Source organism: Eumetopias jubatus, unplaced genomic scaffold (genome assembly GCF_037043125.1).
Source record: "Eumetopias jubatus isolate StellerSeaLion01/CBP00866 unplaced genomic scaffold, mEumJub1_p1.0 scaffold_4, whole genome shotgun sequence".
In the NCBI taxonomy this organism is placed as follows: domain Eukaryota; kingdom Metazoa; phylum Chordata; class Mammalia; order Carnivora; family Otariidae; genus Eumetopias; species Eumetopias jubatus.
This window is the reverse complement of record NW_028274810.1, coordinates 163,656,156-163,673,921: the sequence shown is the minus strand read 5'-3', so window position 1 is coordinate 163,673,921 and position 17,766 is coordinate 163,656,156. Positions and strand designations below refer to the sequence as shown.

The window sequence follows — 17,766 nt, the reverse complement described above, 5'->3', positions numbered from 1 at the left end:
GTCACCCAGCTCCTCAGGGATGGATGTGTTGCCCAGCTGGGGGAGTGGGGTCAGCAGGCTGCCTGCGGTAGTCAGGTCCTTTAGGGTCTGCCGCAGCTGCAGAGAACCGGCACACTCCAGGTCACACCCTTCCCAGAGCACATGGCCAGTGACTGAGAGGTGTAGGTAAAAAGGTCTGACCACTTTGACCCAATCCAGGCCCAAGTACCTCAAGTCCCTCGCAACATGTACTTTTGCAGAACCCAATCTCGGGTATTAGGTTTAGTTGTTCAGCTAACAAAATGTCTCTATTGCTACACTGGCACTAAGAGAGTTAGGTTCTGGTTATCCAGTGACGAGGAGAACACTCATACTCCCTGACCTCCTGTGGGTAATCACTTAGTGAGGGGGTAGATGCTAAATAAAAATAAAAAATTAAAAAAATATATTGTACTAAGTGCCATTAGTGTCTGGAAAAACATAAAACCCCTGTAATATTGACAACTCTATTAGTTAGCATATAGGTAAAGTACTATTTTCATGTTAAAATGGTAATAATATGGGTATTTACTCAGAATGCACTTTATCAAAATAACACTACAACAAAGTTGTTGGTATAACAAAATATTTATTTAATCCTTTTAAGTCTGCAATCTAAGTCAACCATTCAGTTACTTATGTCATCAACTCAGATCAATGGTAAAATTAAAGAATGCATAAAGACTTTTGATATTAATAAGTTAAATGTGGACTCTAGCAGGGATCTGTTGTTCTTAGCTGCCCACCATCCACTATTCTTATAATGGCACCTGAGTTTCCTGTGGCGAACTGCCTGCTCTCCTACTACGGGTCCACAAGGTACACATCTAGTAATCAAGAGTAGTACTTTTCTGTCCTGGTTCACAAGTGTGTAATCCCAGGCAGACCAAAGACAATGAGGTCCTGGACTTAGCCGGAGCTATTACACAAGCAGCTCTCATTCTCAGGGGATCAGAAAGCTGGCAGAACATCAGTCTAGAGCTCCTGGTGGCCATCATTTTGCCTGAGAATGAAGCCAACTGAATCCCTCAAAAACAGATTTTAGAGAAAAGCTTAAAATTACAACTGGGGCACTAGATCTTAAGGCTCAAAACAATAGGGTCTTATCATTGTCAGATTATGATGTTATAACGCCATCTCTTAAAATAAATACACACTTATCCCAGTCTCTGAAATCATTTTAGAATCTAACCTCTTTCTAGGAAGTAGCAAAATGAAAGAGCATTTTTAGTAGTCTGACAAAAACTGTCCATTATTCTCGACATTAAAAACTGAATGCAATGATTTAAAGTAACACATTATTGTTTACCTAGTATGTTCAGAATCATGTGGTTTCTAGTGATTAGAATTTCATCATGCTTGGAAAGGAACAGAAGACAGATGGTGGCTGGAGAAGCACATCCCCTCCTAAAAGACACCTAAACACTATGCTTAGGATGACTAATATTAAGGATTTGAACATAATACAGTTTTCCTCAAAGGAAACAATCTTAGTTTTTAAAGAGCATTGACTTCTGACATCTCGATTCCTGATTTCAGTGGCTGCACACTGTGTACCTCTGCGCCACACTTAGGACAAGTAAAGTACATGTCAAATAAGAAACTACTCTTCACGCAGTAGTAACAGAAGATATGCTCACATCCTATGGTGTGAGGCATGGTGGGCCACTCTCCACACAGAGAACACTGTTTGCCGCTGGTGGCTAATGTACTGTCACTATTAGGAGCACCAGTAAGAGGAATACACCATGAAGACAACTTAGCTTTCAACTTCTGGATATTAATAAGTGGTAAGAGAAATATCAGGAACTCAGCAAAACCATGCCAGAGAAGTTCCCTATTCATATACTCAAAGCCAACTTCACGTATGTTTGGGGGCTTGCAAAATACAGAACGAATGCCCAGGAGACGTTCTGTCAAAGTTGCAAACTTGCCCCTCTGAAGGAAAATCAGGAAATTAATCAGCCCACTTAATTTCAAAAGTCCAACTATGATATTCACACACTGCCTGGCTTTCCCAAATGATGCCAAATGACGGTTTCGAAACAGGTCGTAGCAGCGCTCTTCCAGCCACGTGCCGCCAATCGTACACACAGCATACCATAGTTTCTGATTCTTACTTGGCGGCTGGTACCTCAGCTTTGGGGAAAAATCATTTTTGTACTGAATATTCAAAACGGATTGTCCCACGGTGGCATTTTTAGAGTAGACAGTGAATCGCCACAAGAAAAGCCACAAGAACGCTTTCACCTCTGGTTCAAAGTGGGCTAATAGCCCTGGCTTAAATCCATGAAAGCACTGAGAAAACTGGGACCAAACTAGCTGCTCCAGGGCCTTGTTCAGTTCAAGTGCATCCAGCTGACTTATTCTTAGCACTCTGTTTGTCCTTTTCGTGTTCTCTTCCTTGGAGGCCATGTCTTCTTTGAAGGTCTCTAGGGGTAAAGTACAATTAGGGAACATCAAACATTTGCAAGCTTGTACCATCTCCTCAACTTACAGATCTAAAACTGTGATGCACAAATGACCAGGGCCCACTGAAGATGGAGCTGGCGGCAGGTGTCAAACAGCAGCGTACACAATCAATCACCTCTTACATGGAACCTTCTCTTTCTCCCTTCCCTCCTCCCTCCCTCCCTTCTTTTCTTTGCTATTCTTTTTCTTTTTTTTTTCTTTTTTGGACCCTCCTCATCAAAGGAATAACAGGTTGTAGCAAGTTGCATCCTTTTTCCACAAATTACATCCAAGTAATCCTCCTTGGTCATTTTAGCAGGGAGATCATAAAATCCTGATACTAACAGTGATGAAGCTAAATAACAACATGACTAATGGAGAAATACATGAACTTAATAAATACAGTGAACTCTATGGAACATTCCAACGGATATAAGTCAAGACCTCAGGTTAACTGCCAGCACTTCTACTGACTCCAAAGGTATATATTTTTTAACAAGTCATTTAATTTTTCTGAAATATGTTTTATATCCATAAAGTTAGGAGAAAAAATTAAATGAACAGTGTTTATTACGCTATCACACTACGGCAGAAAATAAATGCTAGCACAAAACAACATAAATGCAGAAATGCTGTTATTCAGACATTAAGAAGATACACATCAGTTTCCTAAGAAAACTATGATGTAAAAATATATACTAAGACCATTTCATAAAAAAAAAAATAAGGAATCATAGAGGTGCTAAGGGGACAAAAATCTTTTAAAATGAAATAGAAAAAGCTGATTAGTGGTTAACTAGTTATATCTGACTCATTCAAAACACACTTATTAAATGCCTATTATGTACAAGCCATGGTGATTAAAACACTCAGTGGCTGCTATCGTCAAGGAGTGTACAAACCAGTTTAGATATTTTACTTATTATTAAAAAACTGGTAAATCTAAACTATGACAAGAAATCTGTTTAAATTTAGTTTCTAAAATGGGCCCTGAACACATGGAGCTTGATCTTGATCATGCACGATTTCCGGACCTTCAAAGGGCCTAGTGCACTAATAGAACACTAAGTTGCAGAGGGAGGCGGGCGTCCCACTGAAGTTCACTGTCACTGACAGTGTGGCAGTTGTGACCTTGGACAAGTCACTTCACCTCGTTCTGCTTTACTTTTTTCACTTACAAAACTGAAGGCCAGAGATAAAATGACCTCTAGGGTCCTTTCAAATTCTGTTTATGATTTTTACTAAAAAGATATTAAATGTAATTTGTTAGAAGTTAAAGGACTGAAAGGTACACCCTAAAATAAAGTTGTACCTCTTGAAACTGGGAATGTCTCTGACAGGTAAAGAGGTTTTTGTTTTCTGACAATTAAAGAGGTTTTGCAGAGGGATGTTTTTAAATTACGCATGGATCCTAGATGACTCAGTGGCAGAAGACTACATGCTTAACAAGTTCAAGTATAGGAAACAAAAGTGCCTACTGAATAATAGGTGTATACTGCTGCTTTCCTCTCAATCTAGATATTTGACAGGAATGTTTCTCTCCCATAAACATTATCTGCCTTCTGGGATGATCTCACCTTTTCCCCCTTCCTACAGCTCCCTCAAAATTTCACAGCTTAGAGCTATGGCAGGGGAGATTTTTGCTGCAAGTTCTGTGAAATCCTTGCCTCATACTAGCCAGGAGCTACAGGAAAAGAAGAAGGGGGTTAGAACCGAGTTCCCTTTCTTCTCTCTACAAATCTCATCAATCCCCAAGGTTCTGCTCTTTGCCCCAAATATTTTTCTAATCCATTCACTACTCTATCCCCTGCAGGCCTCTTCCTAAATTCAGCGGCTCTCATCTCTCTGTTGGATTACATCTAATTGGTCTATCCCACCTTTTGCCTTTTTCAGTGCATTTCCCACACTGCAGTTGTTCAAACACACAAGCCTCCCAAACTACCCCAGCTTGCTTTCCTTCCTAATCGGTTGACCTCTAGTCATAAGGTGCCCCCTTCTCTTGTTCCCTAGTGAACATTTACGGTCTGTTCCCTCCATCTGGAACAGTACGTTCCTGTTCTTTACTTGAAAAACTCAGTTTTCAGTTTTCAAGTCCTAAATTTTTAATAGTGGTTTAGGCATCACTTCCTCCTTACTCCAAACTTGGGTTGGCTGCCTCTTCTAGTTGTTCCCTTAGCACTCCATTCTTCCAACTTCTTGGCCCTTATGTACTGTACACAGGCTATTTTTTAAATTGTCTATTTCCTCCACTAGAGGATAAACCCTGTTGCAAAGACTGAGTCTTGTTATGGTTGAATCACAGCAACCAGCACAGCACCCAGTGCACGTGATGTATACTACACAGACTAGATGAATAGGATAAAGGCAGGGGTAGCTGAAAGATAGAAAGTACAAATCCCTACCCAGTAGCCTTTAAAACTATTTCATATTATCATAACCGGACTATTGACTATTACCTATTTCAACACGTTTGTTGTACACTGGCTGTTTACCAGTTACTGATATAATAGTAAACTGACACAGTCTCAACCCCTTGTGGAGACTACAATGTAGTGAGGTGAGGGGTGGGTAAGAATGTGCTATATAAAATAATAAACAGGCTATTACAATAAGGTGTTAGGAGTGATATGCAAGGGGAAATCCAGGGCATTATTTTTGACACTAGACCTCAGACGGTCAGAGAAGGTTTCACAGAGAGCTAATATCTAGGCAGCTACCTGAAAGATTAGTAGTGTAGCCTGGTAAAGGAAGGTAAAGGAAAGCTATTCCAAGCAGAGGGAGAGCAGGCAACAAGGACTGAAGGTGCAAGGACAAAGGGCTGGAAAGGAAGGCAGGAGACCAATAGTAAAGGCCAAACTGAGGAGGCTGTATTTTATCAAGATGTTAATGGGGAGCCACTGGATAGTTTAAGAAAAGAACTAATCAAATCTGCATTTTAGACAGCTTGTTCTGGCCACATTCAGAATGGATTTGAAGCTGAAAAGACTCGAGGCAGAGACCAGTTAAGATGACTGTTACATGATTATTAAAGTGATCAATGAGAAAGTCCCGATGGTCTAAATTATAAAGGTATCAGTAGGGATGGAAAAAAATAGGTATCTTTAAAACTATGAGAAGTTAGAAGTGACACGATTTAATGAGAAATAAGCCAAGAATAACTGACTTGAGTAATTGAGTGGATGGTAGTCCAATTCTCTGAAATAGGAAACACATGCAGTGATACAGGTTTGAAGGAGAGGTAATAACCACAGTACTGTTAGAGATCTGAGGCTCCTATGAGACAGCTAGAGCTCGGTAGGCAGTAGTATGGAGATAGGAGAGAAAATCTGGGTGGAGATTTTGAGTGAGGGGTCCCTCTTGTAGGACTAATGTACTTTAAATCTACTTGATATACTTAAACACTAAGATCAGGAAGGCAGTGAACTAATTAAGCAAGAGCAGTAGATCCTGCCCATTTAAAACATGCTCAGCTTTCTTTGTAATAATATAATCTTATTCTCATAGTTTTCCTGTTCCAGCTAGCATGGCTGTTCATTGGTTTTGTTCACTGGCATCATCTACATCTTTGGGCTTTCAATCTTTCTATGCTGCGGTCTTCACCATCAGTCCTGCAGTCTCACTGTTCTTTCTGGCTAGTGGTTTTCAAACTTGAGCATTTATCATGATCACCTGGATTTCTTACATTGCAGTGTTTCAGTTCCAGAGTTTCTGAATCAGTAAGCCTGGAATGGGAGCCAAGAATTTGCATTTCTAACAAGCTTCCCGGTGATGTTGAGAATGAATGGGCTAGTCCACTTCAAAGCGAACTTTTTCTGGCATATCTACCATCTATATACCTCCATGCTGTCTGCCAGCCCTCCCACTCATTTCTGTTTAGTTCTCATCCCTGTACCCACAGTGGCTGTTACAAATCTTGCACTGACTCTGGCTCTCCCTTTCTTTGGTTAAGTGGACCCTGTGAGATTAGAGACTACTCATGAATTCCATAAACTCTACAGACATCAATACATCCTAGCCCTGCTGGGTGCTTGGGATGCAGAGATAAGCAAAACATCCTGGTTCTCACTTAAGGACCCTAACCAAGGTCTAGTAAGGGAAGTAGGCAAGTAAACGGACAACTAGGGTAATAACAGAGGTATATGGTATCGCAGGTTCTCAAAGGCAATATGTAACATTTTGAAACTATCTCAAGAGAAAAAGAATTCCAAAATCCATTTTTCTCACTTTTTCTGCAGTTTACACATTTTCTCTTATATGCATTATGTAATTGAGGGAAACAAACAGAACTTTTTTTTTTTTTAAACCCCAGAAGCAAATTAAAATCCACAAAATTATTTGCCTACATTTACCAAATCATCTCTTTCTTAACCTCAGTATTACCTCTGGGATAAAGTACAATCTTCTCAGATGCAACCTAGCCCAATTCTGTCTCCATCTCTGCAAACGAACAAGCCACTACTCTCCAGTGGAGTCCTTAATTCCATGCCTCAATCCTGACTCTGTGCCTCTTCTCATGTACCTAAAATACTCCTTTCCTGCCAACTCTTCCCACTGCCCACAACTCTCTGCCCTTCACATTCCAACTCTATTTCAACATTCTCTGTGAAACCTTCATAACTATCTCCAACTCCTATTATCACCACCTTTAACTCTGACAGCAACTGTCTGTGCCACTCACTTGAGCCCTCACCCAACTGTCCTGTGATTTCAGTCATGTCAGTACATCTTCTTTCTGTAGTTTATCTGTAAACTTGTTAAGGGAAAGTGCCTTATCTTATACTTATTTCTCAAAGCACCTGCCACCTAAAAAGAGATTGATTTCTAGCTCAGTTTTCCTCATGCAAAATTCTACAATCATTCGTGGTATGTGGAAATATTAACACGTGGCTCCTCTACCACCATAGTGTCTACAACTCTCTATCTTCCCCAGATTTCATATTCTGTGGCCAGCAAGATAAGGGAAGATCTCTTATCGTCAAACTACCCTTGAAAGGCTCTGACCATAGTGGACACAGACAGAAGTCTAACACTACCAGTTCCCTCCTCCTACCTCTCTCACATCCCCAAAATTGGACTGGATAGATTCTTGTTTTTTTTCAATTGAGTATCAGATAAAATACATGGCTTGTGTTAGAGGACCAGTTATGCCAACTCATGTATCTTTATTTTTATTTTTTTAAAGATTTTATTTATTTATTTGACAGAGAGACACAGCGAGAGAGGGAACACAAGCAGGGGGAGTGGGAGAGGGAGAAGCAGGCTTCTCACTGAGCAGGGAGCCTGACGTGGGGGGCTCAATCCCAGGACCCTGGGATCACGACCTGAGCCGAAGGCAGACGCTTAATGACAGAGCCACCCAGGTGCCCCATCAATTCATGTATCTTTAAATACTAGAGTCATAATCAGTTCTGCATTGTGGCTGATGGACATGTTATTAATTATAGACTATACCACAAAGATGGGCTCATAGTAGTTGCTCAATAAATGTTTGCTGAATCTATGTGCAATAGAATTAGTTTGGTAGTTAATTGGTATACTGACTGAATACTATATGAGAGCATCTAGATGCATGGTGAGCGAAGCCTTCTCTTCCTTGGGTTCCTTACTTGTATTTAGTGAGAAACTGGTCTGAGGGAGTGCTTTCTCAGAAGAATCAGCCATTTCGAATACTTCATTTCTGGAGGAATCATACTTAACATTTAGCAAAGATAGGAATTTTTAATGGCTGCCAGAAAAGGAGACTTAACACACTCTAACCAATCCAATATTTAACAATCCTTATTATCGAAAAATTCTTTATCCCTTCTGTTACAGTTTAACATTTTTTTTCTTTCCTCTTTTCCTCCCCAGGCCTGGCCTCAGTGTAGATTAAGAACAGCTGGGCTCGATCTTCCCCCCACCCCCTGCCACGGTAAGACTCTTTAATGGACCAAAAGACTATCATTAAACTGTTCTTTAGCCTTTGCCTTTCCAGATGAATGATTTCTCTATTTTTTTGTTTCAGGTTTTATTTTCCAACATTTTAGTCATTTTTGTAACTTCTTTTAGTTGTAAACATAGAACAGACACTGTCCATTACACACCGTAGTTAAAGTGGAATATTCATCCTTTGCTTTACATTCCTATTTAGGCAACTGTGATAGAGTAGAAAAAAAGCATATTTAAAATCAATCAGACTCAAGTTCCAGCTTTGTCACTTACTTGCTATGTGATCTTAGAAAAAGTCATTACCCTCATTCTTTTTTGCTTTTTAATTTTAGGGAGGGGGGTGGAGGGGGGGAGAGAGAGAGAGAACATGAGGGACAGAGGGAGAGAGAATCTCAAGCAGACTCTATGCTGAGTGTGGAGCCCAACACGGGGTCTGATGGTGGGGCTTGATCTCACGACCTTGAGATCATGACCTGAGCTGAAACCAAGAGTCTGATATTTAACCAACTGCGCCACCCAGGCACCCCTTCCCTCAGATTCCTCAAAAAAGTTGGAAAGAACAGCTACCACACAAAGTTGTTGAGATTAAACCAGATAATGTTATGAAAGTGATCTGGAAACTGCAAAGTATTATTATTACTATATTATTGCTGCTTTGGCTAGGGATGGGCATAAGAAGAAAAAGACTCCAAGTTGGTTTTGGCAAATTTATTTCAAAAGACTGAAATTTTCATTATTACTTATATTAATACCTCAATCAATCTGCGGTGAAAGAACTTTTTTCCCAGGAAATACTAACTACAAAATTAAAATATAATTGTGGGAGTTAAATAGTGAACAACATGTCACTATTATGTGCGCGCATATAGGGGGACTAGGTGGGAAGGGGCAGAGACACGGTTCAGTGGAACACATCACACTCCTGTATCTTATCTAAAAGGAGATTATGGAGGGGGAATTCTGAGAGCATGGGGATGGGTTCCAGCATGACCTGCTCCCTCGGTTATTTAACCCTCATCGATATGGTAATGCCTATTATCTGGAAGCAAAGAAACTTCAGGAATGCACACTGATAATATCTGACTCTAGGGTGCTTTGCTGAACGGGGCATGGTACAAGCAGTCCAGACAGGCATCCAATTTTGGTTCATCACTAACATGGGACACTCCATTCCTCTTCCTTTCCTTTTTCCTCTTTCAGGCAGATACATTTATTCTAGAATATTGGCTTTAAGAGACGGGAGGGCCCAGGAGTAGAAGAAACTGATAAAATAGAAATAACTAGAAGTTCAATCAATGTGATCATGGGAGCCTTTTCCCTCCACTGCTGTACAACAATACTTGCCCATAATAGGTGTAAAGCACAGAAAAATATAAATGCCTTTAAGTCACAAAGTTATTTTTAATATAATGTAAGGAGTGTTTCAGTGAATCCTAATTCTCTGACAAATGGCTCAATTTAACTAATATTTTTTGAGCGCTTACCAAAACCAGGCAATCTCCTAGGTACCAGGGATTCAAGCCAAAAATTTAACTCTCAGTTCACTTCCTTTTATTCAAGCATTTTTAAAGAAATAGGATGTTACTGTAATCAGGACTAGCCATTGATCTCTGAAGCAAAGAATGAATCTTGAAATGTGAAGACACCATGAAGGATCACAAAACTTCCCAGGCAGAAAAGAAAAAAATGGCATTTAAGACACAAGAACAGGTTGTGTAAACCCCACATACATGTAGGCCATGAAACCTGGCCATGGTTTATCTGGGAGATACTGGGATGGGTTCCAAAAGGAGCTGCCTCCTTGGTGATTTAATCCTCATTCACTGTGGCTGTGCTTGTTACCTGGAAGCAAAGACCCAAGTCATCTGCCATGACTGAGCAAAACAGGCCGGCAGAAGAGGCTGCTGAAGAGTTAACCCACTGCCAAAAGCCCACTGTCGGGAAACCAGAATGATTTCATAGGCATGAATAATCACTGAAGAGAAGAGACATAATGAGATATATTTTTTAAAAGATGAATCTGAGAGCAGAGTTCCATAAGCTCAATAAGAAAACGAAGGCTGCAGCTCCCGGAGACCAGTTAGATTCCTGCAACAATACAAGGCCCTTAACGAAGGTGCTAATAACTTTCTGAAAAAGTTAAAGTAATGACCTGCCTCATTAAGAACTAATGAAAATAAAAAAGATTATGGCGTCTTCACATTTTTTAATCGACAATCCCCAATGCTTTTTTGTAAACCGTTCTTTCCTGATGCTGTTACAGTGCTTGCCATCCACACCCAACTATTAGCCAGTCTATTTCTACTTACCTTCAGGAATTTAGTTTAAGTAAGGTTTAGCGATCCCCATATTATTGGTTCTTGTAGATTAGTATCTAGTTTCACAAAACTTGAATAGTTAAAAAAAAAAATACAAACTAATCTTTTTCTTTAAAGCTGGGATTGTTCAGAATTGAAACGAACACCATCAGATTTAATTCAAATCGATTTTTCCAGAATGTCAAAAACAGGCAATACCTTTTCCTATTCTGCCATGAAATCTAATTCTTTCAATACACAATTCTATAACCCTTTCCCTTCCCAATCCCCATTTCCCAAACTGTACTAATTTAAGATTCTAAAGGGCCAACGCAGGGGGAAACATTTATGGTCCCATGCAAAGAGACTCATAAAAATAATTAATTAAAAGTGTAACTGGCACTACACAATATGTGTTTAGTGAAGGATACTACTATGTTAAGGATATGGGAAAAAGATGCTCAAGGCAAATTATCACATCTATAGGTTAGTGTGATTAACCTGTCACATAAATATGTTTAAGACAAAATGATCTAGCACTAAAAACTATTAAAAAGGTCTCCTGCTGACATTTTATCACTAGACATCTCATACTGCTTTTCTTTCACAGAAAAAAAAAAGACAACTGAAATTCGTTTACTAAGAGCAGCGATATATAAACCTATCCTTAAATAACTCATCCTTTCTTTTTATGTTTTCCATTCCCCCAAATAAAATTTTGTCATCTATATCACATTCCAAAACCAAAACAAACGACTGTATCTCACTAAAGAAGGAAGAATTTTCAGAATGTATTTCAGAGCTTTTACTGAGTATAGTACAAATTATGAATGAATATATTTTATTTAAAACATGTTATTGACAGAAATCTATCAATAATAATGCGAGTATTGTCAAGGGCCTGTCAATATTAATGTAATTATGATTAAGGGGATAACATGGATTTTTAGCTATAATACCAAGTAACATCTCCTATATTGCTGCTATCAATATACACATTATTATTGACCTGTTCCGAGACTCTCAGTACTAGATGTATTACCACTAGGCATATTTGTCAATGCATGCTGCCTACAAAAACTCTACATTTAAATTTACAGTCCTGTAAACTTTGTCAGCAGAAACACGTGATTCCCAAGTATTCTCTAAGGTATCAAAACCATGTATGCACCCACTGGCAGGGTACCCTTTCTCAGATCCACAATAATCAACTAATTTTTAGTATGACAATGTTGCTGCCACACTATCCTGACGGTTCAAGTAATCAAATGGATGAGACAATATATTAATTTTTTCCTTTTAGGTTTGAAAAACATTTAAACTAATGTTTCATATTATGAGGTTATGTGAATCAAGTTCTATAACTGGAGATCTTAAGCTTTGAACCTATACCCTACTATTTTATTTCCTTTGTGTAGTCAGATAGATTTACTGTCCATTGTATTGAAATCAATACTAATAAATGGGACATGCATCAAAGAGGGATTTAACAGGACACCGATTCCCAGAACACATTTCAAACATAAGCAAAAGAGAAAAAGCTATGACTGAGACTCATTAGGACACTGTGACCTCTGGCACTGTGAACAGGCCTAGAAATCAACAACTAGAAGTTCAAATCCCACTTCTGCCACAGGCTTGCTAAATACCTTGTCACTACTCTTTTGTTCTACTCTTTCATCAAATATAAACAAAGTTTCAATAGTTTATAGATATCTAATGTTATAAATCCCAATTGTACTCTTTTAGATACAGACGTGTGTTAAGTTTAAACTTCTGTTGTGGATGCTAGACTTCTAAATTACTCTTAACTTAAATGTAATCGTCATCAAAATCCAAATAGGATTTTTCTTTTTGGGACTGGCAGTGAGTACACAACAAAATGTTTCTCGGATAAACTTCAAAATTGCATCAACTGCTCAAAGAGATGAACAACAATAAGTAACTTGCCCTAGCAGATATATAGATACGTTTTTTTAATTTGGAGAGAAAAGGGAACTCAAATCAAACACTAAAATCATCAAGATTATAATAGTCTTATACAATTGAGTATTTCCTATTTCATTTACTTATTTAAGATACTTATTCAAGTATCTAAAACTAACACCAACCAACGTTTCCCTCTGGTTTTTTAAACCTTAAAACAGAATCTCCAATATCTTGGTCTAGCTTTACAAATACATTTTTAAGAGAAAAGCATGGCACTCATGATCTTTGCTTTCAGAAAGTTGATACTTCTGAGTCTTTGAGAGAAAGCATGTTGTGAAAATAAAGAGCAGATGTTTGAGTGAATATAGGGAAAGAGAGTTAAACTGGTACTGATTAGTTCTGTATCTTAGACCAGGTTCACCAACAGGCTGTGTGACTCTGGACAAGTCATTTTATCACACTATACTCTCTAGGAGTTAAAATATATAAAAATAAATTGCAAAAAATCAACTGAAAAGTCTACATATCTAGAATCCTTATAAGAACTATTTTAGGAATCCCTGGAAGAGGAAGAAAAAAATAAAAGAACTGCCATTTCCAATGCAGAAATGATAATGTTGAGTGTGAAAAAGGCCAGAGAAAGTGGAGAAATCAGAACAGAACAGGTGAGACGGAGACACAATCATAGAAAAAAAAAATAGCAAAGCATCTGGAAGACAATACCCACCAGCTTATGAGTTTACGACTGTAGTTAAATACATACCACTTACCAGTTATCAAGTGCTAACAAGGGACTATCATAGCTAAGTATCCTTTGCAAAATTAAATATTAAATCATTCAATCCTTACTGATATTATGAAAGACGTTCTTTTATCATTTGTTTTAAAACAAGGAAACTGAAGCACAGAGAAATTAGCTGACTTGTGTAAAATCACACAACTATTTTAGTATATGTGCTGCCGAGTGGCAGAGCCATGCTCCAAACTAGTGTCCTGGACTGACAAGGTGGTGATGGGCCTAAAAGACGAACATAAACACTTTAGGAGGATACCACAGGACATGCAAATGGGGCTATTTTAAAAGGCTAAACACTAAGAGATTAAGAGTATAGGCATGAATTTACAGCAAAAATTACAATCCAAGGATGAACAAACAAGAGCCACATGAAACACATGAAGCAACTAGATATTTAAGTAACTCTATAAATGTAGAAAAGGGCTCTAGAACCTAAGAAGAGAATTTTAAATGACTTGCAAATTATTGGCACACATGTTTAATTGCATATTTTATGGCATTCAAGACAACATAGAAGGACACCTACGTAGCTCAGTTAAGCCTCTGCCTTCGGCTCAGGTCATGATCCCAGGACCCTGAGACCCGAGTCCGCATCGGGTTCCTTGCTCAGCAGGGAGCCTGCTTCTCCCTCTGCTTCTGCTGCTCCCCCTGCTTGACTGTGCACTCTCTCTCTCTGACAAATAAACATATCTTAAAAAAAAAAAAAAAAAGAAACAACATGGAAATATCCACAAAGGAACAGAGGTATTACTAATGGGAAAGAAATACCATGTGACACATTATTATGTGTGAGGCATTTGTTTTCTTCACACTCTTTATCTCACTTAATCCTCCTAACAGAGTAAATACTATCATGTCCATTTTAGAAGACAAAAGTTAGACTTGAGAAGATTAACAACCTGTTTAAGGTCAGAAGACAATCAGTAAATTTCTGGTAAACAGTAGAGAAATTGTTGAACACACAAAGGAAGTTAGTAATTAGTATGTGGTAAACCTGGAACAAATTCAGTCCCGCAGAGCTCAAAACAAAATTTTTTCCCTCAAGATCATTCACAAGACCAGACTGCCAGTCAAGCTCCCAGGACTGCAAATGGGGAAAGAAAGTAAAGGAATGTGGTAAAGTTGCCCATGTTGCCTGGGATGCATCTTGTGTACATTTTCTCTCCCTGACTCTATACATGTGGTCAGAAAACTATTCAAAGAGACTGAATGTCCAACCTGAACAAAGGGAATATGTGAGTGAAAAAATGAGGCATGAACATTCATTTAACTGTTATGAACACATACTCTTTGCAAGATAGAGGCAATGCTAACTCATCTAACATTAGAAGGGAACAGTTACGCAGAATCAAAACAGAATTATTCTACAGCTTTTGGTTTTTCTGTCTTAATAGTAAGAAGACAACTTGGATGAAATTTTATCTCACCTTACTGACAGGCATTAAGGAGGGAGAGGTCTGAAAAAAAAAAAGAAAACATATTAAATAGAATAAAAAGCAATAGAGAAAAGAGCATTTTGATCGTATAGACAGTAAAAGATTGAAAAGAAGTTGATTAACATTGCACAATGGGAAGGACAGAGGGTGCTAGACATCCTCTCTCCTGTTTCCACTTCCATGGAGAGAAATCACAGTGCTGGCATTTGCAGTGCCAGGATTACATGGGGCAAATGGAGCAGCACAGAGCTTTTCTCCAGAGGTTTTTTCCACATTCCAAAGGAACTGAAGAGGAACACGGAATGTTTAGAAACTGCTGTCATTTCACAGGAAGGAGGTAAAGGGGACATCCAATTTGCTTCGAGGTTGCCCAAGATAATCAAGGGAGGAAAAAAAGGAGCAAGTGATTCAGAGCAGAACTTTTGTCCAGAAAGACTGTGCATATGGCATACATTTCCCTTGTGCTATAGGAACCTGAGCACAGGGAAGTGCAAGAGAGAAGGAAAATTTAAAATTACCTGATGCTGTAAGGAAAACAAGGGGCTAACACTTAAAATGCAAATTTACTAGTAATGTGATGTTGGAAAAGACTGTTAATGTCTTTAAGATCCAGTTACAGAATATGCAAGATGGAAAATATCTGCCCTTCCTATTGCAAAGATTATTATGAGCTTCAAAAATAAGCAAAAATTTTATGGTTAAAATACCAGGGTAGGAGGAAGAGAGAAAAATAAAGAATTATGATTCCGATCACAAAGAATTAAATTTGAAGTTTGTATTTATTAAACAAATGAGACAATATAGACCTGTTTGTAGCTTTTAGTAATGAATTAATTATGAATGTATCTTTTACTATTAAAAAACTACTAATCAAATGAATGCACATACATTTGGATGTGTGTGGATACAAATGAGTAATTTGAAACAGAATCATAATGCTAGATAAAACACAGATCATCTAGTCTAAGACATGAATTTAAATTTCTTAACAGAAACACTTTTTTTCAAACAGAACACATACAATAGCTGCTCTTGTAAAACAGGGTTGAGTGTCTGCTTGCTTTGTCTCTCCCCCAGGAAATTTCTATAGGAATTCTTCTTCAGAACATATTTAAAACCACAGATTGAATGCTACCCCTAATTTCTAAAAATGAAGAGAACAAGGCCACGAGGTAGGGCTGGTCAAAGGAAACCAGAGTCAGGACTAACACTCAATTCTCTTGACTTAGGCTAGTATTCTCCTTACTATGTCCTGTTACTTCCATTTTCTTCCTTTTTTTAAAAAAGAAAAAAATAATAAATATATAATAAATAATAAATACATATATGTACTTTTTTTTTTTTACTTTTTAAAGAATTCCACTATCTCTCTTTTTCCCAGTCCCCTTCTGACTCAAATCATTCAACTCTAATGTTTCTGGAGAGAAGTTAAATGATAATATGGGCAGATCAGAGGGAAGATAAAGTAAAAAAAAAAAAAAAAAGTCACCCATCCCAAGTTTATTTTGTTCAGGTTTAACTAAAGATAACACATTAGGGAAAGATGTTTAAACTGCAAATGTTTAAACTGCAAACTCCCCGCAACTGCCTGTAATTGTTAAGGTAAAAAATTCTCAAGGGGCATCACAGAACACCAGAACACGTTAGATGTGGACGTTCAACACCCTGGTCTCCGGAAAAGCCCTTTCACGAAATGTGGTATTTTTGGAAAATGGAACCTAAAGAAATAAGAAACAATGACTTTTCATTTAAAGCACCAGAAAAAAAATGCCAATTATTCTCACACTCTCAGTTATCAGAAATCAAATGTTAAATATAACAAACTCATCGCAAGCAGTAACATAACGAACGTTCTCAACAGCTCTTCCTCCCGAAGAAAATTAAAACTGCGTCTAAGTTCACAGGCTTTCAAAAATGTTAGAAACTTAAGCATTCCCTATTTTTGTACCAAATATAACACTTTACACGAGCCATGCGATATTAAGGAGTTTGGACACTGCAAAATTTTTAAGGCTTTCTTAAAAAGTAAATCTCACCACCGACAAGTGCGCGGAAAAGATTTTGAAGTGTTTCAGAAAGTCACCTCTCGTGGAGGGCAAAGGAACTCAAGTCTAGCTGTGTTTGTCTTTTTTCTTTTAATGGTGCGATTCTAAGACTATTTTTAGGAGCTCGGGCCTAGTTCATTCCCTTTCCCAAATCAGACTCTGATTTGCTTCTTCCAGGAAAACAGGAAGCCCATAAACAGGGAAACTCAAGCATAAGGGCGACAGCGACAACGTCGTGAAACACCATGCCCTCCCGGCTGTAAGCAAGACCTCAGGTTGGCACTCCGGCTCTCTCGGGCAGACACTGACCTTAGGAGTCTGCGAAAACGCCCCCGTTCCACGTAACTTTCTCTGAGACATTCTCTGGGAAGCTTGGTTTCTCCCAGAACCTGGATTACCCAGGCTTTTTTCCGGAACTCGCGGGCTTCCGGAGCGACGCAGGACCCGGAAGTGTCTGAGAAAAAAAGGGGAAATTAAACCCCGGAGAACTAAGCTTTCGAGCGTGGCGGAAGGCCCCGGAGCGCCCAGCAACAGCGAGCGCCGAAGAACCGAAGGCCCGAAGGGCCGAAGGGCCGACGAGCCGAAAAGCCGAAGAAGACACCCGCGCGCGGTGATTGGTCGGCTGGCCACTCGAGGAAAACGTATCTGATTGGCAGGACAGTCGCGAACCCGTCAGCCCCGGGTTGGGACCGCGCGTGAAGAGGCCTGGGTGTCAAGAGGCCGCGGGAAAGCCGGGGCTCTCTTGAGGGCAGGATTTTCCCTGCCCTTGGACAACGCGGCGTGCGGCCAGACCAGCGCCGCCGAGTGGCAGCGGGCTGCCTCCGCAGCTCCCGGGCTCCTGGCTTGCCCCGGGTGGAGGGCTCACA

General features: G+C 39.1%; 1 protein-coding gene across 4 annotated transcripts; it reads right to left on the bottom strand.

Annotated features, from left to right (window-relative positions):
• Positions 1–587: 587 nt before the first annotated feature.
• Positions 588–17,411, bottom strand: PEX2 (peroxisomal biogenesis factor 2). 4 transcript variants are annotated; one of them, XM_088022796.1, is made up of 4 exons: positions 17,210–17,411; positions 14,847–14,876; positions 13,946–14,109; positions 588–2,450 (listed from the first exon to the last, which is right to left on the bottom strand). In XM_088022796.1, exon 4 carries the CDS (start codon positions 2,431–2,433, stop codon positions 1,516–1,518), a length of 918 nt encoding a protein of 305 aa, XP_087878922.1. In that variant the 5' UTR covers positions 2,434–2,450; positions 13,946–14,109; positions 14,847–14,876; positions 17,210–17,411; the 3' UTR covers positions 588–1,515. The 4 variants fall into 4 exon arrangements, with proteins under 4 accessions (XP_087878922.1, XP_027967951.1, XP_027967961.1 ...); XM_028112150.2 differs by lacking the exon at positions 13,946–14,109; XM_028112160.2 differs by lacking the exon at positions 14,847–14,876.
• Positions 17,412–17,766: the final 355 nt, after the last annotated feature.

Bases quoted from the DNA above. Each gene is read 5' to 3' on its own strand.
- PEX2 (XM_028112142.2), bottom strand. From the start codon at position 17,260: ATGTCTCAGAGAAAGTTACGTGGAACGGGGGCGTTTTCGCAGACTCCT. The intron at 2,449-17,209 runs GTCAGTGTCTGC...TTACCCCTAGAG, and splicing joins CGTTTTCGCAGACTCCTAAG to ACCTTCAAAGAAGACATGGC.